Source organism: Accipiter gentilis, chromosome 2 (assembly GCF_929443795.1).
Source record: "Accipiter gentilis chromosome 2, bAccGen1.1, whole genome shotgun sequence".
Taxonomy (NCBI): Eukaryota; Metazoa; Chordata; class Aves; order Accipitriformes; family Accipitridae; genus Astur; species Astur gentilis.
In genome coordinates, this window is record NC_064881.1 from 8,083,796 (window position 1) to 8,111,539 (window position 27,744).

The 27,744-nt window shown below is 43.0% G+C and overlaps 1 protein-coding gene across 2 annotated transcripts in view; it reads right to left on the reverse strand.

Moving 5' to 3' along the window:
• NOL4 (nucleolar protein 4) overlaps positions 1–26,870 on the reverse strand; it is a 196,963-nt gene extending 170,093 nt beyond the window's left edge. For both annotated transcript variants that reach the window (XM_049827495.1, XM_049827485.1), the window contains exon 1: positions 26,298–26,870. In XM_049827495.1, the coding sequence (XP_049683452.1) occupies positions 26,298–26,564 (267 nt within the window). In that variant the 5' untranslated portion in view covers positions 26,565–26,870. The remainder of the gene's footprint in view (positions 1–26,297) is intronic.
• Between the last annotated feature and the right edge of the window lie 874 nt (positions 26,871–27,744).

A 27,744-nucleotide genomic window follows, 5' to 3' on the forward strand; every position in this document is an offset into this window, starting at 1 on the left:
ATGAGGAGTGTAACATAGCAAAATTTAACTGAAGTTTTTGTTTAAGCTCACATTCATGATCAAAGTTTTAATGTTTAATGTTTTTATTCCTTCTTGATGACTCATTAGAGGATTCATCTAGGTATGAGGAACTTCTACCAGAATTTTCTGTAATTGTATGAATTCTAAGAAATTGCAGTTTTTAAGCTTAAAAAACTGCCAAGACTTCAGTTCTACCACAAAACAGGATGAAAGTGTGTGAAAATTCATCCCATTAAAGTAACACGTTACTCTTTTACTGTAAAACTGAACATAGAGGAAAGTATTAGGATAGCTATAAAATAAGATTCCTCCTAACTAAGAGACACCAAAAAAAGTTCAAAGGAGCGATTCTGAGGCTGGTGGTAACCCTTCTGTGTAAAGATTTCTTCAGTTGTTCAAAAAATTGTAAATACACCATCAGGCTAAGCCATAAAAATAGGATGACAACTCAGTGAAGCAAAAGTGACCACTAAGTGTACAAATACCAAAATGACATTCCCTTTAAACACTTTTTCATGTCTTTCTACTCTTCATACATTTTATCTGATAATTATACCTGTCAAGCTGTGAGCAGTTACTCCAAGACTTTTCCAGGGAAGATTGCAATGCCAAGCTAAATGCTTAGCCGGGGAACTGCCTTTTCAATCTCACATGAAATCTGGAAGGGTCATCTACTCCTAGTGAGTATTTTGAAGAGAAGGGACTTCAGCTCCCCACTCTGACAGCTCAGCATGCTGTGCATTTATTTCCATGAAACTTGTTTCTAAAAGTTACTAGCAATGACAATACATACAAAACTTAGTTTTACTTTCATCTCAAAATAGACAGTTCTTTGTACTCCATAGTACTTTAGTGAGCATGAAAAGATTTGCTTTTCCCAAATAAGGTTACCAGGATAAAACAACTAATTTTCTTCACATATTTTTGACTGTAGGGGATTTTAAAATTGATGGGTGTGAATCCTAGAGTGGATGTTTGGGGTTTTTTTCTAAATTAAAATAACTGGTATTGTTATCAGTTCAGCAAAAAGAAACAGGCAAGCTACTAACTAAATGTTAACTCTTAACATTCCTGTCATGTTCCAAAAATGAACAATTACACAATTATATTTTAAAGTGTGCTATACTTTACAGGTATTCAAGCACTAGGGGAATGCAATGTAGATCTATAATGCCACCTTTTTTCAGACTGATGAAATGCAACTACTGTACACCAAAAGTAACCTAACACTAAAGTGAAGCTTAAATAATGAGAACTCATTACCCCAAAGTGCTGCCTGTGAAATTAAATGTATGTTTTTAAATTATATTCCAAATACTCATAAGCCTCTGATGCAAGGGTGTTCGCAGAGGGAGATTTTTTAATACATAAGTAATATGCAGGTGCCAAGAGTTACATATTGGAATCAGGTGCCAAGAGGATACCACACCACAGATCAACACAGCTCAGTGACAAAACTTCTAAGAAAATAAAAAATTGCTTCAAAAATCCTAGTTAACTGGTAAAATACTTCAAAAAGTCAGGGGAACAGGATGGATCAGAAGACTGCTAATGGGATATAGTGGTTTTGTGTCTAGGTCTCTGGGTCCAACTCCAGCAAGGGCTTTTGTCCCTTGAAGTTTCTTCCACCTTCCACCTGCTGCCTGCTGCAAGGAATAGCCCTGGGGTGGCAGGGAGATGAAGTGTGTGACCTAATATCTCCCATCGATGTTTCTGCAACAGCTGTTCACTTGCTTACACAAAATGAGTTCACAATCTCAGCACAGTTCCCAGAGGACAGCTGTCTCCATCACCAAAACCACTGCTGCAACAGACTGTTAGGTGCCATTAATTGGTAACCTCATTAGCAACATCAGTAAAAACACTGGGGATCAGATTTTAAGTTGCACTGGTGCTGTAGAGGCAGCTTATGGCAGAGACTGATGAGAAAACATTAGTGGCTTTGCATCACCTGTACAAAACCTTGGTGCCGATATAACCCAGGGGCTGGTTCAGCAACCTTGTTTGCGAGGCAAGGTGGAGAATAATGACGACTGTCCCCTGCTCCAGTGCCAAAGGGGCAGGAGTCTCCAGGGCACCCCGTGCTCCACGTGTGGCCTGGTTCTCTGGCCACGTTACCAATATACTTCCCACTGGAAGACAGCTGTTTGTTGCAGGGAGCGAAGAGGTACTTCCAAGACTAAATAGTCCTGGAGTATAAACTAACAGCCTCTAATGGAGGTCCCTCTAGATTTCTGCAAGGACAAATGGGCAGGGATTATCAAAGGGCTCGCTGTAATTGCACAGGTAATGTTACCTGACCAGGGAGAGTGGCCACTGGGGACTTGGTGGTCAGATTAATACAAAACTGAATGCATGGGTCTGTGCTTTACACACTGACTTCTACATGCAGGCAGTTTTAGGAGTAGTGGTGTTACAGCCCTGATGACCTACAAACATAAGCAAAGCAGGAACTGTAGGGAGAACTAGGATCTGTTCTCAGATGAAGCAACGCAGTATCTAGAAAAATCAGGTAAAACATTGGATATACAATCTCTCCACCGGGTCTGAAACAGAAACAGCAAATGTCATGTCAGGTACTGACAACAAGTTTTCAGTGTAGCCAGCAAATGCTGTGAACCAAATATCTGATCATGTTCTTCAGAAAAATTCATTATGAGGGGTGCAAGTTATCCTTCCAAAAATACATTTAAAAAAACAACTTTTTTGATCCTATCTCAGACTTGAGGGACAGCTTGTGCAGTCAAAAATATCATAAAACTATGCAGTTGGTAAATAAAGAATATTGTTTTTTTAATTATTAGTTTTGTTAATATTTGTGTGTGTGTGTGTGTGCGTGCGCGCACAGATCAGGTTTTTACAAAATGAAATTACCTCAGCAGACTTATGTGGGGCTCTTTAACAACTTATTTGTTGGCTTTTTCTTTAATTAAATTACATTTCCCCAATTCTTCCCACACACACACCCCAAGAGCGCTTTTCCCTCCTGGGTAACCTAGGCAAGAACAAATGCCAGATTCAAAAACCTGTGTTTCTGTGACGAAACACTGATGCAGATAGTCAGATCATTTACATTTTTTTTCTCCTTTTCTTCTTCCTCCCTTCCTCAACCATAAACAAAGTCCACAGCATGAAGAGGCCAATCCTTGCCAGCAGAACCAAGTTTTGAAAAACACTGCTCAACCATATGTTCAGTCCTGACCAGTGTGATAGTTAGGAGGCTGACATCTGCAGATGGAGAGTTCATATCACCATTCAGCACAAACATGCTGCTACTGCACACTGAAGTCAATATTAACCAGACTTTGCTTAGGAGAAAATTTCAACACTGATCTACAGTTTCACCTTGCCAATTAATTTTTGCTACAGTGACGTAAATGAAATATATATCTAAAAAAGAATCTAAGAGAAAAATGGTGGCAGTGACTGAAAAAGGGAGCCTTTACAAATCCTTTTGGTAGTCTCCTCTAGAAGGAAAGTTCTTCTGTATCAAATATTACATTGAAGATGTTTGTGTGATAGAAAACACTTGCTAATGGTACACATGATGAACCTTCATGAAAGCCCACCAAACTCTGTTTGGCCTGTAGGGTTATGCACTAAGAGAATACAAGCATCTGAAACAGTCTCCTGACTTCTTTGAAGACCCAGTAGACTCAGTTTTTCTCTACATAAATTCTAACAACCTTTCTTGCAAGAAGCACTGTAAGAACCTAAGTCTTTCTTGCCATACTTAATGCCCTTCTGAAAGCAGTGAGAATACTCTACTTAAATGTTTGTGGGAGTGATATTGGTTCTTCTTACAGAAGCGGCAAGATAAAATGCATTTTTCCCACTACTTCTTACTTCTTCTCCCCCTTGCTCTTCTCTCAGTCTATCTGCAGCTCTTCATGCAGTCCAAACACTTTCTTCAGGGCTTAAACAGATTTATGGTTAGCAATTTCCACAGGGTCTGTATGCATGTTCTCTCAGGCATGCTCAGGCACCACCACTCATCTGAGGGCTGGGAATCAAAATCTGTGTCTGTTCTGCCACTAGCAATGAAATTCAGTGGGTTCATGCTTATTGTGTCCTTCATTCAGATGTTTACTGCATAGCAGTCCCCTTCTTCAAAAGCCTATCCTTAAAAGATATGCCTCTGTACGAATTTTCTTTTAAATGTTTTGCAGTCTTACCTAACATGCACATATATCACTAATTATAAAACAGCAGAGTGAATGGAACTATTTTCCTTTATTATGTTGCTTTGAAACTGAAACAGGCATAGATGTCTAGACTGTAAATTCCTAGTAGATAGGGGTTAGATACTCAGTTACAAAGATTTTACACAGAACATTTCCTGCATCAAATCTGGAGGGTGCCCTAAAGAGCAAACAGTTCACAGAAACGGTAACTACAAATTACAACACTGACTTTGCAAATGTTGTTTTATTGGGTAGATTTGGCTTCTTAATTTTCATAAATATCAGCTTCTTGATTGTTTTAGTGAAGAGGTACACCCCAGTTCTGATCACTAATGATGCTGTCCACCATCCCTTTTTTTTCTTAACAGAATTAAAGAAACAATCAAATAATGAAGGAAAACATATTATTTCCTCAACAGTACTGCAAAAATAGGTGTTTTGAATAAGTAGGTAATCAGATTTACCCAACATCTGATGCATGATAGAAGACTGGAAATCAGAGTTATTTGCAAGTTGAAGACTCCCTATTAATCAGATGTTTGCAAGTCTCTGCCTTAATCTAGGCATGCCCGTGAATTTACTACCATACAGTATTGCTTCGAATGCTAATATTAGTATACGTAAAGCACAGCTGATGAAAGAAAAGGAAAGATGCAGATGAAATAGTCTGCTCTGTATAATTGAAGTTCATGATTATTCTTTCATACCTACAACAGTAAATATGCAAACTATACGAATCTTCGTAATTATTAGCACAATTCTGTGCTCAAAACACGAACCAAGCACTATATTAACATTTTTTTCTCTGAGTATGTATCCTTACTTGCACTTTCTCTCTTTGTATAAAAGGAATAAAGTTTTAAATTTCTCAGCTGTTTACCAGAACAGGAAGACAAGTTGAAACATAGCATTAGAATTCAATTATGTATTAAATACGCTATAATGACTATATTATTCATCAGGTTCACCAGAATTTGGTGCTCTGTCTCCCAATATCTTAGTTTAAACTACTGTGTTGAAACTGTAGCAAAACCGTAATTCACCAGTATTAAGTGATCTGCCCGTTTTCTCGCTCCTCTGTGTATACTGGCTGTATTAAGATAATGGGACACAGCACCTGGATGTCTTCAGTAATAATAATGACAATAATGTTTCTCCTCCTCTCATTACATACACATGCTGTGTACAGTTTGACTGATGGATATGGCCATCCAACCCAGAGCCGGTTGTAATTCACAGTTTAGCTTGCAATGCGCTATGGGATCTCTTGAGATGAATAGTACTATACAAAATCAGGGACGTTACAGATGAAAGAAAAATCAAATGGTGACTTAGTCCATCCCCTGACAGAAAAGGGACTGTCTTCTGTTGTTCATGATATATTTTCTTCAGTCTTGTGTTAAATGACTCTTCTGAGGTAGCTTTCAACACTCCCTCTGAGAGACTATTTTACAGACTAGTAGAGGTAAACACAGAATCTTTGGCTGAGCCCATGCCAACTGCCTGCTACAAAAGGTTTGCAGACTGCTGTGCTGCTGTTCCTTAGTTATGTTCACTTGGAAGACAGACATGGTACTAACACTCTCTAGGATTCATTTGGGGAATAGAGTTTCTCTGCCATACCAGATGATACTTGATGAGAAAGAGTTAGCAAGGGCCTCTCAGTGGCAGCAATAAACAGGTGATCACCTCCCTAAGGCTTTGCCGTATCATTGCCTTGGTTCCAGCGTAGCTCCTAATTCCTGCTCTGCTCCTGCCAAAACCAGCTTCCCTTGCAAGGGGTCCAGCACATTCTTTCTTCATGAATAATAACATAATTAAAAATCCCATTGAAGACTCACATTGATTTTAATAAACTATGGCTCAACCTCCCAAATTGTTCTATTCTATCTAAAATTATGCTCTGCCTGCAAAAGACTAGGGACACACCATCATCAGTGTTAGTTCCACAGCAAAGCTGATACAGATACAGAGATCGCAGTTTCACATACATGTTAGAGATGGCTAAGGGTATAAAGCTTTAAATCTATGTTACAAGGAGAGCCAATGTCTATTTTCATGTTGATGACAACATGAGTGACAACATTTTTATTCTGCTGAATAAAATATTAGCAAGAACTGAATTTGCAAATGCAATATTTTGGTTTTTTCTGCATCAATTTAACATTAAACTGCACCTTCTGAGATGCTGCTGTGCCTACAGGAAGCTGCAATTTGCTTTTCTCAAACCTTCACCTTTTCCTTACATCAGGCTTGATTCTTGCCTTGACTACATTTCCCAAGACACACTGCAGAAAGAGATCATGTGTATCGTGAAACATTTAGTAAAATCAAGGATGCCAGTATAGTACGAATTCTTGTATCACATCTCTCTCTTTGTAAATACATTGCACCCACTCATTTGCTTGCACTTTATAGCAACCACTATCTCCAAATAACCTAAAAGGCTTTGCAGCACTTGCACCAACAGATGGAGTCAGCTATGTGGACTGAATATGTACTTTATCTACATCATTTAAGCCTTGTCTGCTCTAAGAGAAATATGCTATTACTTTATTGATGAATAACATCTGCTACCCAAACCACATATAAGGCCAGTTCTCCCTCACTAGGAAAACTCTAAATTCAAAATCCTACATCTACAGCTGCCAAATCAGCATGGATCGGCACAAAGATGTTTAAAGAGACCACACAGACAAGCCCTGCTCCATTCTGTGCAAATAGCCTGTTATAGTACTGTATTTTCAGTGCTACAGTCTTTAAAAGGAAATGACACAGCAATTTCCCATCAAATCAAATAATTTCTAGCATAACTTTTCATTGGGGGTATTCTGCATGTATCTTGGAATTTGCTTTCTGGGGAGACATCAAGCACAGCTGCATGTCTGGTAAATATGTGTGTTTGTTTTTTATGTATGGGTGTGTGTGAAATTAAATTCAGTTTGATTCAATAATACTTTGCTGGCATGGCAAGCTGGCTAAACGTTGCCTAAGAAAAACGAACAGACCCTTAAGGTAGCTGTCACAAGCTGGCACAATGCATTTAGGATGGGGTTTCATTCGATATCTGGGGTTTTATCCCATCTACCTATTCACCACTACAGCCTGTTTCCTGTCTTGCTCCGTCATTTTTAACAGTAACCTGCCATCTGAGGGTACTTCACAACACAATGCCATCATTGCACTCTCCTCCAGGGGTCAGGAATACTTTTTCTTCAGGCTTTTTGATAGACACATTTTATGATTTCCGATGTTGCCCCAAAAAATCTTTCTGAAACTCCCTCAGATTTTGGATGTTGAAGCTAAAAGGGTTGCTCCATTTAATTTTTTCCTATTAGATTCTCTGGTCAGATGCTCCTTTTTTTTTTTTTTTTTTTTTTTTTTTTTTGTATCCTTGTTTCCACTTGTAGCTTACAGACATTCTTTCTCCATTCAGTGTATCTGTTTCAGCTCTGCATATTCACTGAAATAAAGAAATCTGTTAAGATGACAGCATCCAGTCTAGCATCCTGTTGCTTGCATTCCTCTTTCCCAGACCTCAGTTATACTGGGTATCATGAGTTACAGAGACAGAATCATAAAATCACAGAATCATTTGGGTTGGAACAGACCTTTAAAGGTCATCTAGTCCAACCCTCCTGCAATGAGCAGGGACATCTTCAACTAGATCAGGTTGCTCAAAGCCCCATCCAACCTGACCTTGAATGTTACCAAGGATGGGGCATCCACAACTTCTCTGGGCAACCTGTTCCACTGTCTCACTACCCTCATCATAAAAAAAAGTCTTCCTCATGTCCAATCTAAATCTACCTTCTTTCAGTTTAAAACTATTGCCCCTTGTCCTATCACTACAGGCCTTGGTAAAGAGTCTCCGTCTTTCTTATAAGCCCCCTTTAAGTACTAAAAGGCCACAATAAGGTCTCCCAGGAGCTTCCTCTTCTCCAGGCTGAACAACACCAACTCTCTCAGCCTTTCTTCATAGGAGAGCTGTTCCATCCCTCTGATGATTTTCGTGGCCCTCCTCCGGACTGGCTCCAACAGGTCCATGACTTTCCTGTACTGAGGACTCCAGAGTTGGATGCAGTACTCCAGGTGGGGTCTTAGGAGAGTGGAGTAGAGGGGCAGAATCACCTCCCTTGACCTGCTGGCCATGCTTCTTTTTATGGTGGTGGTGATGATCACAATGGTTTAGAAGGAACCATTATGATTAGCTCAACTGATGCATAACTCAAGCTATACAAAAATCCCTAAATTAATTCCTGCGAGTTATTGATGCTGTAGATATTGTAGCAATTTATTCTGCATTTTTTGGTCCCACAGAAGTCAATCTATTAGAATTATGGGGCCAAGAAATAATGGCATTGATGTTGCTTTCACATTTGATCCTCCTGTGCTCCTGTACGGCAGCAGCAGGAATGCCTCCTGGTTTTGATGAGATGGCACCTGGGGAATACAGTCTTCAGCAAGGCATTTACTAGAATGCTCTCCTTTTCCAGAGCTTGCTTTATGGTACAGCATACTCGTGCAATTTTTTTTCATATTAAGCTTTTACAATCTGATTTGTAAACTTCAGAAACTGAAGCTTCTAGACTCCCCTATTATGAGGCTGAGCTTTATATAATTTAAGATGTATTCAGTGTTCCTATCTCTGTAGTTAAATTTTAGTCTGTTTTTGTTATTTTGAGCACCTTCTGAAATTTTTTTCAAAAAGCTTACTAGGCATTATGTTGAAAAGATTCTGCTGAAATTATATCTTTCGTTTTCTCATCTTTCATATTTATGGCCTTTTTTTAAGAATAATTACTTAACTGATATTTCCATTAATGAAATAGGGTATGGAAAATCATTAAATTGGTCTGAAAAATCTTAGGAAAAAAACCACTTGTTTTGTTTCCTCGGTTCTAAGTCTACAGGGTCTACTTGGGACATTGGCAGAGTTTAAAGTGAGAGTTCTCAAACAGCAGTCTGCAAGACCATTCATGGTTTATAAATCAACAGTATCAGTCTCTAGAACCACACTAACCACTAGCATTTTATACACTCATCAGTCAAAAGGCTGATAATGAAATACCCATGGCCCTCGAGAGATTTTGAGATTTGACAGGGAGTTGTTGCTAAGACTGACAATCTTTTCTATACAGCTACGGGGCTTACTAAATGATTTTTGTGTAATTTTTTTAACACAAAAGTAGAATTTTCACAAGCATTTGACTGGAGATGGGATTTTTTAAGAAAAAATTACAAACACCATGGGACTCACAATGAAATTGTAACAGTTGACAAGACTCTATTTTTAAGCTATTTTAACATCTATAAAGGAAGAGGTTTCCTGCTCTTTTTTTACACTAACGTCTTTAGGACACAGATGCGGGTTTGTGGTTAGTTTTTCACAAAGGAATTAAATTTTTATTTTCATGGGTGATGTTATTATTGGTCAGGTATTTTACTATCTTTTTAGGTCTCAGCTATGTTCAGTTAAAGACAATGGGAGTCCTCCAGCTGTATTCGATGATACGCAATCCAGCACTTAGTGAAGCTGATAAAAAATTGTTTTCTTATATTATGGCTAAAACAGAAACCTCTTCTAGTACGTGGGGCTAAGGATATTCCTCCTATCCATCCCCTTTCCCCAATTCCTGGGCTGCCCCATTCAGCTACATGGAGGAAGGGGCTCACAAGTCTTCTTTAGAGGGACAGACCTGGCTTTAAAGTATATCATCAGACTAATATTTGCACGTCAGGGACCCAAGACGACATTTTCGTACCATAACGTTTTGACTGCTTGTAATAGCCAGTTTAGTACCTCGAGCGCCAAAAGTTGAGCAACGCTACTTTTCAGCGATAGCTATAACTAAATACTATGCTACATACCATACAGCTACGTGCACACGGTAAGAGAGTGCCAGGGCTGGTAAGCAAGAGGTGTCTCGAGTGCTGGGTTCTGGCAAAAGCAGAAGTGAGGGTGAACATCAGGAGTGACAGTGGCACAAGGTTTTATTTCCATTCCCTGCACCTCAAGTCATGCCAACCATGACATGTCACTATTTACAGCAAGTATTTGTAGCTGCCGTGCCACTGGGCAGCCCTACATCCGCCAGCAGGGTCTCATGTGGCATCACGTCATGGTACGGTGAATTTACTTGAGAGACTTGGGGCTTGTTTCCAACGACAAGGGCCTCCCTAAGCCAAACCACTAGTTCCTGGAGGCCCGTGATGTCTGCAGGCTATACAGCCATAACGCAAGCGCGCTGCGCGCATCTGGGACCGCCCCGATGAAATAGGTACCGGCCGTATCGCCGCGTACATGCACCAGCACCCATACTCTGCCAGGAGCGGGGCAGGCTAAGCGTAGAAATCCACCCATGGCCGCCCACACGACTGCTCAGGACAGAGGAGGCTATCACCCACCTATCTCCAGCGCTACCATTACTCTGGGCCCTACCGGTGCCAGCAGCAACCACCACGCTGAGCTGACACGAGGGATTTCCTGCACTGAAAATACACCGGAGCTACTATTTTACCTCACGTTATTACCTGTCCGCACGTTTAACCGCGCGGGTGCCGGCTCACGGCTGCCCGGGGCCGGCGGTGCCCACCGCGGGGGCACAGGCCGAGGCTCGCCGGCCCGCGGGATGGCGGCTGCGGGCCGGGTCGGACACCCCCCCCCCCCCCCCCCCCCCCAGGGCCCTACCGACCGCGGCCCTTTCTCTGGAGGGCTGGCACAGCCTCGCCGCGGGCCCCGGCGGGAGCCAGGCCGGGCTGTGGCGGGGAGCGGGGGCGAGGCGGCAGGCGAGGGGCCGATGGCCGGGCGGGGACCGGCTCTGCGCCGCCTCGGCGGCGGCCGCACAGGTGCTGCGGCAGCCCGTCGCCATGGGAACCGCGCGGCGCGGCGGGGGGGCGGTGCCGAGGGCGCGGTGGCCGGGCCCGGCCGGGCCCCCCCCTCCGCGAGTGGGCGTGAGGAGCGGGTGTGCGAGTGTGTGTGTGTGTGTCCGTCCCGGCGGTATTTCACGGTTACCATAGGAACAGGCGGGGGGGCGATGGCGGCACAGCCGCACCCTGTCCCCGCTCCCCCCTCCCCCGTGCCCTCAATGCCAGCCCAGGCCCTCAATCAATTAATGGAGCCGCAGCGGCGGCGGAGCCGGCACCGGGCTGGGGTGCGGGCGGGGGTGGGGAGGCGGCGGCGCGGCGGCCCTCGCCCCGGTCCCCTCCTCGCCCCTGAGGGAGCCCCCCGCACCCAGCTGGCGTCGCGGCCCGGGCTGCCTCCCGCGGGGCGGCCCCGCACCCCGGGCGGCGGCAGATGGCCCCTCCGCAGCCGGCGCCGCTCCGCGCCCGCCCCAACGCCGTCCCCGGCAAGGGGGGCGCCCGGGGCGGGGCGCTCCGGAGCACCGGCCGGCGCCGCCGGGAGAGACCCGCGGCCTGTGCAGCGCGGGGAGAAGCCGGAGCGGGGGGGGGGGGGGGGAGGGGCTGGGGAACACCACCACCACCACCGACAACAACAACAACAACCACCACCCAGCCCCGCACGGCGCGGCGGTTGTTTACGGCACCATATGGCTGCAGGGGGAGGGGTGAAGGAAATGCCTGCCGGCTGCCGAACCGCCGCGCTCATTATGTCCGATGGAGTCACGGTCACCGCGCCGCCCGCTCGCCCCGCAGCCCCGGGGGCGGCGGGGGGGTTGGGGCGGATGGATGGCACACGCGGCCTCTCAGCGCTTCAGCTCCCCCATCACGCAGAGATTTTGGGGGTACGGCGTGCCCCGGGGCGGAGGGGCTCGGAAAACCCGCTGCATTGCAAGGGACGGTTTGAGGTTCAGGGAATAAAAATACAGCGGTCGGGCTGGCCTTGCGTTGCCGGTGAGGAAAAAGGCAGCCCCTTCCCCACAGCCTGCCTCCGTTTCTGTTAAAATCGGTGCATATCCTTTGTGTAAAGATGAACGTATGGGATACGGCTCTGCTTTGAATCACAGCGCTGCGACGCTTGAAACGGAAAAGGAAAATACAGAATAAACCTGTCGCCAGTGTTCTCTGTGGCGTGGTTTGAAATGAAAACCTGACCCGTTCCAGGGCGTTTCTGTTGACACGTATTAAGAGTTGGAATTGCAGCTCTGTGCATCAAATGCTACAGGGAGATCCGCAGCAATTAATGCCTTTTTTTTTTTTTTTTTTTTTTTTTTCCCCGAGCGAGGCAGTCATTCGTTTCAGAGCAATCCTTGCGGTGCGGCGCTGATGGAGGCACGCTCCGTGCGGCGCATCCTGCCTCTGGAGAGCTTTCTCGGCCAGGGGCAGGGGAAATGCTCTGAAACAGCTTATGTCTTTCGATGATTCATAAGATAGGTGCTGAACCTCGGTATTATTAGAGAAAGAAAATCCACAGACTATGGGGTCTGATAATAGGCAACTATACTGCTATCCATATTACCTTGTAAAATTGAAGTATTGATCTTTTTAAAGCATGGTTTGCTACTTAGCAGACCAATCCCAGTACTATTGTAGTCAGTGGGATTTTGCTATTGACTTTACTGGGAACAGGGGTTTGCCTTTAAAATGGTCTATTTTCCATTATTATGGTAATGTCATTCAGCAATTCTTAAAATCGGCCTTCTTGGCCTCGGACATTTTACAAGATTAATTATTTCAGCTCAACTTATTCACCTCATTTCTGCTCATGTCATGTCCAAAGTTTTGTTTAGATAAATGAGATAGATAACTTACTAGTCCAGATGGCTGTGGGTGGATTGGACCTAATAGATTCTCCAGTTACATGTTTTTAAGTTTTCGGGTTTGGTTTTGTTTGGTTTTTTTTTTTTTTTTAAATTTACAGAAGCCTAGATTTAGAAACCCATTTGTAGATCTCCTCTTGAGTGCAGCTTAGACTGCATTTGGTTGCTCACCAAAATAGTGTGCCTTCCAAAGAAAGATTAACAATATTAAAATGCAGCCAGCACAGTGAGTGGCTCAGTTCAACGGATGTTACACAAACGGGCTGATCCTACTGCCCATAGATAATATACATTTGAATCTTGGCACCTGCCGTTGGATTGGAATTCAAAATGAGAAACAGCAGGCCTCGATGTCTGGAAATAAAGGCAACACAAGGAAAAAAAACTGTTCTCTGCCTATTAGTAAATAATAATCTGCAGCAGCAAAGACAAATGACAAGGATCAAGGAAACGGCATAGTGCTGCAGACATCACATAGATATTGGGGCTATGACACAATGGCGAACACATTCAAATTCAAATTGAGAGGTGTATCTAGCACCTATATTAATTATTTGCATATTTGTATAACAACAAGCTTTTTAGTGTCTAGCAACATTCTGCTTAGCTACTTTCTGCTATATCATGCTGTGATACTCATTAAATTAAATGTTGACTAATAAACTCCAATTTGAAATAAATGCTGGGGAACAGGCATAGAATTTATTAAAAATCTTGCTGAAATCAAATTTCCATGAAAAATACCCCCAAAAAATCATGTTCCATCTTCCTCACATTTTCCAGGCAGTTTTAATTGTTAGGTAGTTAGTATATTTCTGTGCTTATAGGTGGCCAACAGGTATGCTTAGCTGCTTAAATACTGGTTTTGAAGATCAATAGTAGTTTTATTACCCAATTAACAGGAAGCATCAGCCTCCTTTTACCTGGTTTACTTCATTATTGTTGTTGTTGTTGTTGTTGTTATTATTATACGCATGATATGTGTTTTCCGTGCTTATTTTACTTTCCCCAGCCTCCACCTCTCCCAAAGCTGACTTTCTTGCTTTACGATGAGCTCACAGGGCGCTAATAAGCCAAAGTTTGTTTATAGTTGATTGGCTTTAACGCTTTACTCTGTTTGTTCTCTCATCTCACTTTTCTTCCACTCTTATTAGAAGCAGGATTGCTCTAATGCAAATGTAGTTCAAAGAGGGAAAAGGGAAAGAGAGGTGAATTCTCCCCATAGCAGATGTCCTAATGCAATATCCGTAGAAAGGGGAGAATACTTAAGCAAACAAACAACCTCAACAGTGTAATTGACAGTGAGTGTGTGTTGTGTATGTTTAGTTGGGAAGAGGACAAGATGAGAGATGCACTTTCAGTCGACAAATATATGGAGAGTTTAAAAGGACTAAGATCAAGCCCATTCTCCAGTTTGGTTTTTCCATCCCTAAACAATCAGAATATGGGGACTTCTATAAAGGAGATCTGTCTGTACAGTGCATTGCAATGAGTGCAACTCTGGTGTTGCAGAAGATTATAACCAAAGAGGTGGGAGCAGGGTGCTCCTAGTATTATTTTTACAGCTGAACTGGGCCTTGCTGTAACTACACCTTTCTAGATATTTTTATACATTTTATAAACATGTCTATACACTTACTAAGCACTGGTCTAGCACGTTGGGATATACTGTGGCAAAACAGAGAGCAGTTATGGGTAAATTATTCTTTGCAAATAGAAAAACTTCACTTGAACGTATCCTATTGAGAATTCAGTCATTGCCACCCAGTCAACCGATACCAACTGATCGGGGTGTTGAGTGCACATGGCGGATGCTTTGTGAATGGACTCCTCCCTTGGGTACTGGCCATTACAAAGACTAAACATCACCCAAGGGCTGCATTATGTCTTCAAAACAGGGGCATAATCTTTGTGCCAAAAAAATGATTCACAGACCTGCTGCTGGTCCTATCCCAGGAGGGCATTTCATCCAGCGCAATTTAGGATGACAGGACTGGTCCTTCAAAGCCTCACAGATTTCAACGGCTTGACTCCTTCCAACTACCTACAGCTACAGTTTTTCAGCTCTTTTGTAGGTCTTAGTTCACTCTTTGGAACTATTAGGCAAAGTACTAATTCACTTTAAAATATTTTCACATAACCATCTATATTGTACTTTGTGGGTTTGCCTGCTTTCAAATTACAGCAAGCATGATAATGCAAATTTGTTAAAATTTTTGAAGTCTGTATATGTGAAAATTTTCCTGACTTTACATTTCTTAAGAATTAAATTTCTAAAAAAAAACCACCCTGGTAATTATGTATAAATTCACTGAAGTTCAATGATAAGTTAGAATTCTATTAATTAAAATGTTCTACTTACTTACTATCACTAACAAAATTTGACCCACTTTCTCCTATTTTGGAATGCTTTTTCCTACCCAGTTTTTGAAAGCAGTCCTTTTGTTTCAAGTTGAAACTGTAAGGTTCAGTTAGGAATACAGGTAAAACAATGTTTTCAGTTCCACAGTTTCCTCAAAGTCTGATATTTCTTGCCCAAATTGGGCTGATTGGAAGAGGATAATACTAGAATTTGCTATACAGAAGGGCAGTTAAAAAGGAAGAAAGTAGTCTTATTTTAACCAGCTTTATTCAGCTCTAGACCCAGCTTTATTTATATTGCTTTATTATTTGCTTCGGTGCAAATTTAACACCTTGAAAGCTCACCGTATGCCCAATTCAACTCTTAGTTACACCAAAACAATGCTAACCAGGCCTTGTGCACTGGTAAAACACAGCAGAGGATCTGTGTAGGTTTTCTAAAAAAAAGCAGGGTCAAAGTACAATGAGTTTACAACCTATGTCTTTTTGAGAAGTTCTGGGTTTTGCTGCTGCATCCATACAGCATCCCATCTCTTTGTTGGATAAGCCCAAATTGAGATGAAAAGGGGTAAAAGATGTGGTCTGCCTGAACTACAAGTTTTAGACGGATGCCTGGAATTGGAATGTGGCACTCATTAAAAGAAGGCTGAGCTGTTTGCTCACTACAAATGAAATATTTTAGTATTATGGCAACCATGGCCGTAGGGCTTTGCTGAACTCTCAGAATATAAAAAGACAAAGGTTATCAAAAGATGTCATAAAAAAAAAAATTGTGACTATGACTAGATTAAGGGAGAAAAGGAAGAGTTACACTCTTTTTGTTTTCCACTGCAGTTTCTTGAGAAATGCAATGGGACGAGTCATCTAATTATGTATGTGCCACACTTGCTGGTCAGACTGGTCAAAAGCTAAGCCTTCCAGAAATTGTCATTTGAATGAGCTAATTTCCTCTCATATTTGCAATTAATTCTCTAATAATTCTGCTCTTTTTTTTTCTTTTCTTCCCACCATAGTAAGAGTTTGGTAATAGTTGCAACAAATACACACAAAAAAACTAGCACAAGTAGACAAAAATATGGAGGTGAAAACAGCACATTACTTCTCATCACAAGTGGAGCAAATTGGAAAACGGAGGTGATATACATCGCAAATGTTCTGTGGAAACCACAATAATCTCATGCACCGGTCCACATAGGATAGAGCTGGAGCTCAGAAACTTGATGGTCTCCTTCCTTCCTCCAGACTAGTAATATCAGTACAGCAATGAGCCATAGAAACGGCTACAGCCAAACTGACCGACGAACCATCTAGTCCCAGTCTCCAAGGGAGTCTGCAAAAGTTGCTTCAGAGCTCAGTAACTAGTAAATAAACAAATAAATCCCTAACTGCAGGTGTATTGTGCTATAATGACCAAGTTATTTTCCTCTGCTAGCTTCGGCCAACCTAAGAACACATACCTAAAACTTAATAATCTATTCATGAAACAAGAGCATGAAGGCTGAGACCACCAGCAATATTAAAATTCACTACAAAGGGGAAAGGGCTGAGAAGATGCTGGAATTTCACCACCCTCCACAAGTCTTTCCTTGTGTTGACTCTGTGGGCTAGAACATGACTAACCCTGATGATAGACACTTTATAGGAAAACGCCTGGGCAGATGCTGCAAGAGACCAGGTAACATCAAGGCAGCAGGTAAGTGCCATCCCTCACCAATGCCTGTGCTCCCAGGGGCACAGAGCGGGAAGGGCAGGAACATAACCTTGTCCTGACTTCTGCTCCAGCCAGCAAAGCTGAACTGACGTGAAGAGCATACTACATCCTTGCAAGAGCCACGGAACTATCATTCTCTTGTAAAATCCTTGGAAGAAATTTTGGCTGAATCAATCAGAGTTTCTCTAGGGGCTGCAATGCAGACTTTCCACTCCCAACACTGCAGGTTATGAAACAATGGCCTAGCTTTGAATTTACCTTTTGAGATGGTTGTCAAAAGAGTCTTAGAAGATGGAGTAGGAATAAAAAGGGTGGCTGCTGAATTTTCAGTCTCTGCTGTTCATCGGTATTTACACCACACCATTTCTCTCAGCTTCTTTCTACCTCTTTACGTGTCTGTTTTCTACTGTGCATGTTCTTTAACGTTCGTCTTTCTGGGTGATATAACCATTAAAATCTATTTCTCTTATAAGTACCCCTTTTCTTTAATTAGCTTAGTTACCTTCCCTGGACCTCTCATCTATCATGACCTTTTAGAGATGAGGTAAATACACTAAGCATGTTATTAAAGGCGAGGACATACCATTTAATTAATGAGAAGAGTAAGTTTTCAATATTATTCTCTACACTTTTCCTAATGCCGATTTTTTTATATACCTGCTATGCTTATTGAAGAGATGCTTATTGATTTGTTTGAAATTATTCCTAAATATTTCCCTTAAGATGTTATACTAATTCTATACATTTTACATGTGACTGAAAAGCTTGAATTCTTCCTTTTCTTTCAAAAGGCTAATGTCACAATGGCATAAAATGTAAATTATCTGGCAATGGTCTGTAGGGAATTCTGCCTGCCATGATTTCTCCTTTTTTCCTTTGTTATGATATTTCTATTTTCCCTCCTATTCTTCCTTGACTTGCTTAACCTAATCAATTTGCATTTCCATCCAGTGTTGAAACTCCTTGATTTGTCTCAGTGTATGTGTGTCTATGTATACGTATGTACTTATTGTGTGCGTATATACGCACATCGGACTGCATTTGTATAGCTCTCAAACACTTCCTATGGTTTCCCAACTCTTCACCAGCTTTAATTTGTCACCATAGCCAAAGTTTCAACCCTGCTTTAATAAAGTCAGTATCAGATTGGTTTCATTTCATAAGGAAGCCAGAAGCAAAGTTTCACCCGAAAACTGTTTCCAAAAGACTTCTGAACATGACAGGCTAGAGGAACATAATTAACCCTTACAAAATCCAAACTAGTTGCACCAACCAGGTACAGTTCATATTGACACTTAACAACTCTATTTTTAATGATTTTCTTATTGCCTTTTTTTTTTTCTTGGTGTTGAAATATGGTTCACTGGTCTGTCATTTCTATGAGCTATCTTTACCACCTTGTTTTTTTCTCTTTCTAGTACATTTTTTGCCATCCTCCAGTATCATTGCCATATATAGTGGCAAATGACAGATTTTAATAATGTTTTAGTTACTTCATTCTTCAGTGTTCTCGGATTTGTATTAGTCCTGGTGATGCACTGCAGTTTAATACCTTGATTTTCTATCATCTCTTTTTTTATTTCTCTATTTCTGGCCAGTCTTCATCGCCTGAGAAATGTAAACCCAGGACAGGTATTTCCTCATTGCCTACAGTAGAGAAGATACACGCTGAAAAATGAAGTTCTGTGAAACCTTTTTATGCTCCTTGTCTTTCCTGTCTGCTGAAACCTCTGGCCATACCTTAGCTGTTCTTCTCTTACTGTATCTCAATACTTGTACAATTACTTGCTTGTTACTCATCTTCTGTCAGCTCAGGCTAGTGAGCATTAGTCCATTCACAAGTTTGATTTCCCATCTGCTAACACAATGCTACTTTACCCTACAGGTAGGTCATGATTTAGTGGCAGCTACTTCAGCTCTGGATCTGCCTTGAACAAAAGTTTTCTACAAAATCCACCTGGCAGTATTGGTAGTGGTATTAGTCCAGAGGCAACAAAGAGAGCAATCACATGATGTACCCATTTAAAAGTTGTATGGTGAGTTAGAGTCGTAAGTCATTTAAGTGCAAGTGACCTCACCTCTTAAATTTTCTTCACTACAGTCAAAATGTTATAGCATCCATGTCTCGTTGTATTAAAAACTTTGGGGTAACAAAATTTACAAAACTTTCAGACACACAGACCTTACTGGCAATGTAATATGTAAAACCTCTCATTTCCCAGAGGAGCTTAATTACAGGCTCTCAAGTGAAAAAGGTTGAATGAGTTTCATCCTAGGCTCAAGTAGGTCATTTAATAAAAATTGTCCTTCCAAGTCTATACAGAATATTTATTTCTGAAAAAGTCTTTACTTGAGGTTAAGTCTAACATAGATCAGATTTATTAAGTAAAATGTTCACTACAGATAGCCCCTTAAGTTGAAGAGTATCCACATATACAACTAAATGGTTCAAACCCTACAATTCAATTTCAACAACTAGCTGTAATCCCTGCAGATGCACATAGTAACTGTCAGGGTTTGCAGCTTGCAGAGTTATTGAATAAGCAGTTAGAAGCCTGTACAACTGTCTGTGATAAAGTTGATCATGGCTAAGAAAATCCATTTGCATCCAGAAGAATGCTCAATGCCATAACTTGTAGCAAGTCTCTCCTGGATATTGGCAGTGCCTACCTGGATATTTTATGTTTATAAGCCATTAAGAAATACCTTGCTAGTGGAACTGTAAGGTTTCGAGGCTCATCTATTTAAATAGAACAAAAAGGTAATTTAAGAAAGCCACAGGATCACTTTCAGTGCTGCTGCAGGACAATGCAAACAACTCTCATGCACCAGTTAATTCCTCCTGAGTTTTCTAAAGTCAGAGAGGCTTCTGGCAGGTTTAAAATGACATAACAAGATAAAAACATCTTTTACGTCCTTGAAAGCTCTACTCATTTTGGAGGCTGTGTTGACCAGGGTCAACCTACTCAACAAGGAACAAAAGATTCCTGTGATGCTCTGTGGTGCATGGGAGGCTGCAGAATCTGGTATGATGCTCCTGGAGAGTGTTTCCTGTCATGCTGTCTCATGATCTTTCTCCACATCTGCCTCATTTATATCTCTCCTCAGCATTTGCCCTGCTTGTTTTGTTCCTCTTTTACCAACAAACTCTCAACAGGTGTATCCTGCATATGGGGAAAGATCAGGACCCAAATAGCTTCCTTCAGACCAAACCCAATAGCTGCTGGTTGCCTCCTTTCAGCAGCAGACCAAAAAATGCACGGTTCAATGTCAGCCAATTTTAATTTATTTCTGTAGCATAAAATGAAATTTGAATCATTAACTCCATTAACATTCGTCCAGCACTAGCACCAGCCCTGTTCCCCCAGGGCCCTGTTTGCATGATAAGCCCTTTCTACATGGAGTCCTTCTGTGCCCATATGTGTGTAGTCTCTCCGGACTATGTCTCCTTTGTGTCTAGATCATTGAGCAAGAGCAATTGTGATCACCCCAGAAGTCAGAGAAAGAAACTTTCTCCATAAAAAGATCAGGAAAAGTCCCATTATGCTGTACTGATGCCCATCAGCCCATTTTAGCACTAACCTGCTAGCAAATGCCTGCTTATTTCCTACTGATCACATAGCTATGTAGCCACAGAAACAACACTAGGTACATCTAAAGAAAATTGGGGCTGCAGTGTCTGAGCTGGAGTCCCTACTACACTGCATCAGGACTGAATCCGGTGCAGCTTTGCTGACAAGAAGCTGAGGTAAGACAGCGAAGAACCAAGTTCACTGTTGCCTCAGTCTTCTCGGCAAAGGTTCACAGCAGCATGAAAATTAAAGTGGGATGTTTTATTTTGTATGACTGGAAAGATTGGGGCTTTTGAGCTACAAGCCTGGCCTTCACCAGGGCATAACACCGAATCTGTTGTCCTGTCTCATTATATGCATGGGATGGATGTATCAGTAGTAGGTTTTGTTATGGTGGTGCTACACCCTATTTAATGTTTCTAAAGTATCGTTAACAGTTTCTAGTGTTACAGAAGCAGCACTTTAAAATGCTCCCTCTTTAAAAATTTGCTCTCTTTGGCTCATAGTTCTTTGGAAAATTCTAGCTCAACATTGTTACCAAGACATCTCAGATCTTGTCTCCCTTTGCCTCTCTCTCACACAGGCACGTGGACACGGCGTCTTACATATGGCCACTTGAACATCTTTAAATTTCAGGACAGGGTTATTCTCTTTATTCATGAACACTTCACCGAATGCCTGCATGGCAGAGTTGCCAACTAAACCGGTTTTGTTCCATCTGCTATGACCATTTTCCAGCACTGTCTGTCTGATTCACCAGCATCCCTCCTCACTGAGTCCACTGGGAGGTCTGCAAATGGCAGGGCAGAGGCTGCGGGTAACCAGAGGAGACGAAGCTCTGCAGACCTGAACAGGGGTTAAGGAAAATGTGGTGGGCAGTTAAAACAGGGTGGATATGGCAAGGCTCGAATACCACTTCTGAGCCTGGAAGGTGCATTTAACGGGACTGTAAACTACCACAGAATTGTACCTTGGGATAAATTGTAGCTCACCCTCCTCACCTTTCTGTGGTACTTACTGCCATTATGTGTGGGCAGTTCAGTAGGCTACAGAGCTACCACTATATATTTGACAAACACTTTCATTCATTTTTTATATTGATGGCTACAAAAATGGGGAGGAACATAATGAAGCAAAGCTGCATATTTTCAGATTGCTATAAAATACCCTAAAATAATGAACAATTTAAAATGTAATTTAAAGCACTGTATTTTGACATATAAGCTATCTATGCTGTGATCTGTTTCTTCTATTGTTCATAAACAAAGTCATTTATACAAAATCAAACGAACCATAAAGTCATACGTCCACCTCCTATTCTTCACCACTAACAGAACAAGAGGTGGGCTGGGATGCAGCCTGTACCACAGAACTGACTGGCCTGTAATCTTAAGCCCTAAATCCTGTAATCAGATTCAGTAGTAGAGCCCCGCACCTGCAAAGACCCTCACTGGTCTGCTAGCAGCAATCGAAGAGGTACCAGATCCTCCTGGAGAATCTAAAGATTTAACTAAACTGAACAAAATTTGGTTTCTGAATGAAAGTTCATTCTATGCTTATAGTTGGAAAATATAGAAGACGACACAGGAAAATTCATACATTAGGCTTGAGATTTCATTAAAGTCAGTGGAGTCATTCCAAATTAATAACGACATAAAAGCAATCTGAACTTGACCTTTGAGGTTATATTCTATTAGTTTGGTAATACCATGTAAATTCTGTATGTGAGAGGTATCCTGCAGTCATCTTGGCGCTTCTTTTTTACAGGAAAGTTCTGCTTAGAATCTGCTGATACACCTTGGGCCATTATTTTAGAATTTATTTTTAAATCGAGACTGATTTTAGGAGCCACATTTGTGTCTACGGTCAACATCAAGCAAGAGAAAGAAAAGTGGTGAAAAGAAATTTGTTTTCAAGTTGCCAATCGATAAACAGTTTCAGTTAAAGAAATATGCAGAAAATACACACCAAAAAATCCACCATAAAAATCATGTATACCATTGGAAAAGATAGTATACTAGAAATATTAGTTCCACGACTCCTGATGGATTGCAAGTACCAACCATTAAAAGCCGATACTGTCAGCCATGTGGCAAATTTATTGGCCTAACGTGTTTATACAGTGTGTCTAGGTTAGGCATAATTTCACTACTTTCATAAAGCCCAGCTTGGGCTTAATGAAAGAAAACCTACGGTGGTAACAGGAGCAATCTGCAAAGTTGCAGAAGTGAGATACTCACTGGGTTGCATATAGGAATACCTTACTGTGTGTTGTCCCACTCCGGACCTAAAATGGCTGTTTTGCAGGGGATGTTGTTGCCTGGTGACCAAAAGTGCATCTCCTAGGCCACAGAGGGATGTGAACATTCAGAAATTGATTTGTTCCTGTTGCTCTTGAGGAGACCATACCCATAAAATAGATTAGGCCAGCACATAATCATCTATGCATTCTCCTTGCTGGCATGCTTAAACTTGATATTGAAGGTACGCCTGTGATTTTGAGCTACTTCCCAACCAGGCAAGGGAAAACCAGAATAATACCTCATGCGCTACTGCCCACAGAATATGACAGTAGACCAAGCCTCAGCTACTGTGAGACTGCAAGACACCCCTGCTTCAATTAAGTCTGTGTTGTACATCTAGCCTGTTCCGGTGCAACCTCCCAGTTGCTATCAGGCTCTCTTTCTTTCATTAGAATCAAGTAGTTAATTAGCCCCAGCCTGTCCTCTCTCCTTCTCTCTTTCCCTTTAACGCAGCAGTAATGATGTCTAATTACCAGCAGCAGTGGATTACAGCACCATCAGGAGCAAATCTCTCTGGCTGACAGCAAAGCTGAGCAGCAAATCTTAAACCTTCAAGGAGAGAATAATTCCTAATGAAGTATTTGAATATTTGCTTATTTTTGACCAGCTTGTGGCTGTAGAGTCCAACTTGTAATTTCATCCATCCTGTTACTGCAGAGGGAGCGCTCATGCAGCCAGCAGTGATTAATATTAAATTGAAATTACTTTTACCTACGGTGAGATCAAGTGATGGACAAGAAGAGGGAGAGGATGAGGGAGAGATTCACAGTTTGGGGTTCTGTTACTCTTTGTGGCTCTCTCTGCGGACTGGACAGGCTCAAATGTATGGGAAAACAATGAGAGAGAAAAAAACCCACCAGTGGGGATGTTTCTAAATGGTCATAAATTAATAAACTCTTAAATAATTAGTAAGAATTAAAGAAATGAGAGAACGGGCTTTCAAGGCTTACAAACAATTACTGTCTGATGAAAATGCCATCTTTCCCCCCTGGTAACTTCTTATTCCCGGCGGGGTGAAACCCTAGGCCTCTTGAAGTCAAGAGGAGCTTTGCCACTGGCTTTCTGTGGGCCAGGGGCTGCATCCCTGCCATGTCAAAGGGGTTGTTTCTGAGCCTTCAGCACCTGGCAGGTGCTGCCCCTGCCCTGGCAATAGCTCATACAAACCATTGCCACCTGACTTCAATACTCCTCTGCCTCCTGTGATGGGATAAGTGACACAAGATTCATGGGTTTAGGAGGCGGGGGCAGCATTTGTTTCTCAGAGCTGAATGTTGTATGAGAGTGCTGAGTGTCACCTTTTCTCATTTATGTTGGATAACAGATTGATGTTGGCCAGCGGGAGGGAATTTTACCTATATGCAAGACCTTTTCTGTAAGGGTTTATATGTCATTGTTCAAGTAATGTACAGATATTCAGGACAGGTCATGCTAACTTTCCTTCCTTGATCTCATTAGCAAGCATCCTTATTTTATTAGGATTTAAAAATTTTGATTATTTGATTTGAAAATAAACTAGAAGAGGGGATGCAAGGTGGCACTCCAGGCTTTCGTGGCCTACCAAAGGTGAGAGAAAATAGACAAGCTGATCCCCACTGAGTCTTGTGTTTCAGGGCCCCAGAACAGCACCTATTTTTTTTAAATTCTATCAAGTGAAATATAGGTTAGCCTTTTTATTTAGTAGCGTAGTCAATGTAATTAAAAAAAAAATACTGAATTTTCTTACAGTTTTGAGCCTGCAGTGAAAAGGGTAGTCTTAGGAACAAACGATCTTGCCTACTGGATCTCCAAAATTATTATTTCAGTAAGTAGAAGAGACATTAAAAAATATCAACCTAACTGGAGACTTCTGCTTTAGACAACATTTTTGTTATAAATTGTATCTACAGTACCCTCTGGGGTCAGAGATTAGCAATCGGTCATCTAATGGTAGAACAGAAATTTGCCAAATAACCTGAAGGTTAGGCAGACCTAGAACATTTCGGTGAATAAAAACCATAGAGAGGGAACAAACTCTGTCCAGAGCTTCTCTTTCACTTTCCATCTTCATATTTGTAAACTCCTTAAAATTTATTTCCCACCTCTGCCTCCTCGCAGGCATGACGGCGCTGATGACAAGGGGGCAAATACAAGCCGGCCCCTGGGAATGCCCAGGTTTATGACTTCAGCGAGGCAGAGAGCGGCAGATTTCCCCGGCAGCCTACGTCACAACCCAACCCAGAATACTTTCCAAGAAGCCCCCTTTGCTGCGCCACCCAGCAGCCTTCCCGTTAGGTCAGAATAAGCTACCACTCAAAAAAAAAAAAAAAAAAAAAAAAAAAAAGGAAAGATAGAGAATATTGCTCACCCAAGCCAAATGCCCAGGCAGAGATATTTTTAATTGCCGGGTTTCCGTTCTCAGCTCCCCCTTCCCCATCCGCCCCACGCACAGACAAAAGAAGCTTAGCTTGCGTGACCCAGAGCGTAAGAAGTAGGAATAATGGTACATTTAAGAGAGTTCAATAGGCAAAACCTACTTGCAGCCAACAGTCCCCATCTTCTTACATAGGAAAATCTGTCGCTTCTGCCACCACCAAGCATAATAGCTCTCCTGCTGTCAGCCCTGCACCGAGCTCTGCAGCTCCAGCGCCTGCCGGGGGATGCCACGCTAGCCTAGCGCATCAAATTGAGTTTTAAGCCTTATGGCTGCGAGACCCGTGCAACCCTCAGCAAGAGGAACAAAATAACACCCTTCCTTCGGTCATGCGGAACCCTCTCTCCCTTTGTTGAGCATCCATCCTCTCCCCCCGCCGCCGTTACTATCGCAGCCGGCGCTTCCCAGCCAGCCGGGGACAGTCGTGCCGCTCGGCGGCTCAAGGGCTGCGGGCTAACAATAAAAAAATAATTAAGAAAAAAAAAAAAAAACAACCAAAAAAAAAACCCCCAACAAACCAAACCCAACAACTGATATGCCGGGGAAACCCCCCCAAATCACCGACCGGCGCCACGCTTGGCTTTGTGCCAGGCAGGCTACCCCCGTGCGCTATCGATCAGCCCCGCCGGCGGCGGGGGGCCGCTGCCCGGGGCGGCGGGGCCCGGCACAATGGCCGGAGCGGCGGCGGCGGCGGCGGCGGCGGCGGCGGCGGCGGGACAATAGCCCACCCCAAACCCGCCGCGGCGGCCCGGAGGGGGACGGGGGGGACGCGGGGGACGAGGAGGAGAACGACACCGACCCGGCAGGGTGTGTTGTGCGCACGATCGCTTTAAATAAAAGGACCCACAAAGACCTCGGCGGTGTATAATGTGACAGGCAAACGCAACATGGTGATGATGACTTGGGGGAAGAGGGAGGAAGGAGCCAACTGTGGCTGCGGCTCCCCCTGTGCCTCTCGCTCCCGGAGCGGGCTGCAGCGGCCGACATAGAACAAGGAAGACAATTCTCTACTAACCGTGGTTTTGACTGGCACGTACAGCACTTGCTTCCCTCCTCCAGCACCACCACTGACCTCGTCCGAGTTGCCGAGCTGGAAGCCTTTAGATTTGACCCAGAATTTGAATTTGGCATTATCCGTGGAGCTCGACTCGGAGCCGTTCAGGAGCTGGACGATCCGGTCGTATTTTTTACGGGTCACCGTCTTGGTTTTTCCTGAGTCCCCGTAAGTCCTGAGACACCAGTCTTGAAACTGGCGGTACATGTCCCGGTCGCCGCTCTCCATAATCTCCTAGTACACACACGCACACATGCACACGCCGGGGCGCACACACACACACACACACACACACACACTCGCACACTCACGCACTCACACACACACACACACTCACACGCACACACACTCACACGCGCGCACACACGCGCGCACACACGCACACGCCGCCCCGCCGCGGGCCGGGGTGCGGGGCCGGGCCGCCCCGCCGCACTTTGCACCTGTTCACCCAGCGCTCATGAAAAATGCATCCAGCTCCGAGCCGGGGCGAAGGAGGTCCCGGTGCAGGCAGATCCCAGCGGGGTTTTTTTTGTTGTTGTTGTTGTTGTAGTGGTGGTGGTGGTGGTGGTTCGGGGGGGTGGGGGGGCCGGGAGGGGGATGGGTGAGGGGGGGCAGCAATCAATTCAGTGGTGTGGCAATGTTCTCCTTCATTATTTCTTTCTTTTTTTTTTTTTTTTTTTTTTCACAGGAGGCAAAACGGGTCTGGTGGAGGCTCCTCTTATCCTTCCACTGTACGTGATCAGTCTCTTTAATAATTGTGCAAGGCAGGACTATCCCACTGGCTCCAGCAGCGTCTTACCCGGAGAGGGTTCGGGTGGATAAATAATTAAAATCCTATCCCACGGCTTAGCGAAAAGAAAATATTGACTCGGATCCTTCTTCTTTTCCATACATCAGCTGCACCCGGATTCACCCTGCATAGTGCAGGTGAAGGAAGGAGAAGAAGAAAAAAAAAAAAAAAAAAAAAGAAGAAGAAGAAAAAAAAAGCCCACCCTCCTCCGCCCCGGCAGCCCTCGGCTGCCTTCTCGAAAGGCTTTCTGTCTCTGTCCTGGCGGGCTGTGCCTCTCCCTAAAGCAGCCTCGCCGCGCAGGATGGAGGAAGCACTGAAGGGCAAACTGGTCTCTTCGCTCCCCCTTTATTCCAGGGCTGGGCGGCTTTGCTTTAGATATCCCCGCTCCGGGCATGAAGGTACTGGAAAGAAAGAAAGTTCTTACCTGCTATTTTCTAAGCCTAATATATCCGATCCTCGTTTTAAGCACATATTTTCTAATTTATATTTTTTAAAAAATAATAACGGTCTGAGAGCATTTCACTTCCTCATGTTCAGTCCCACTGAATTTTCAGATGCCCTTTTAGGAATTTTCCTCTATTTATTTACTTAGCAATCCCAGCAGATGGAGGAAAAAAA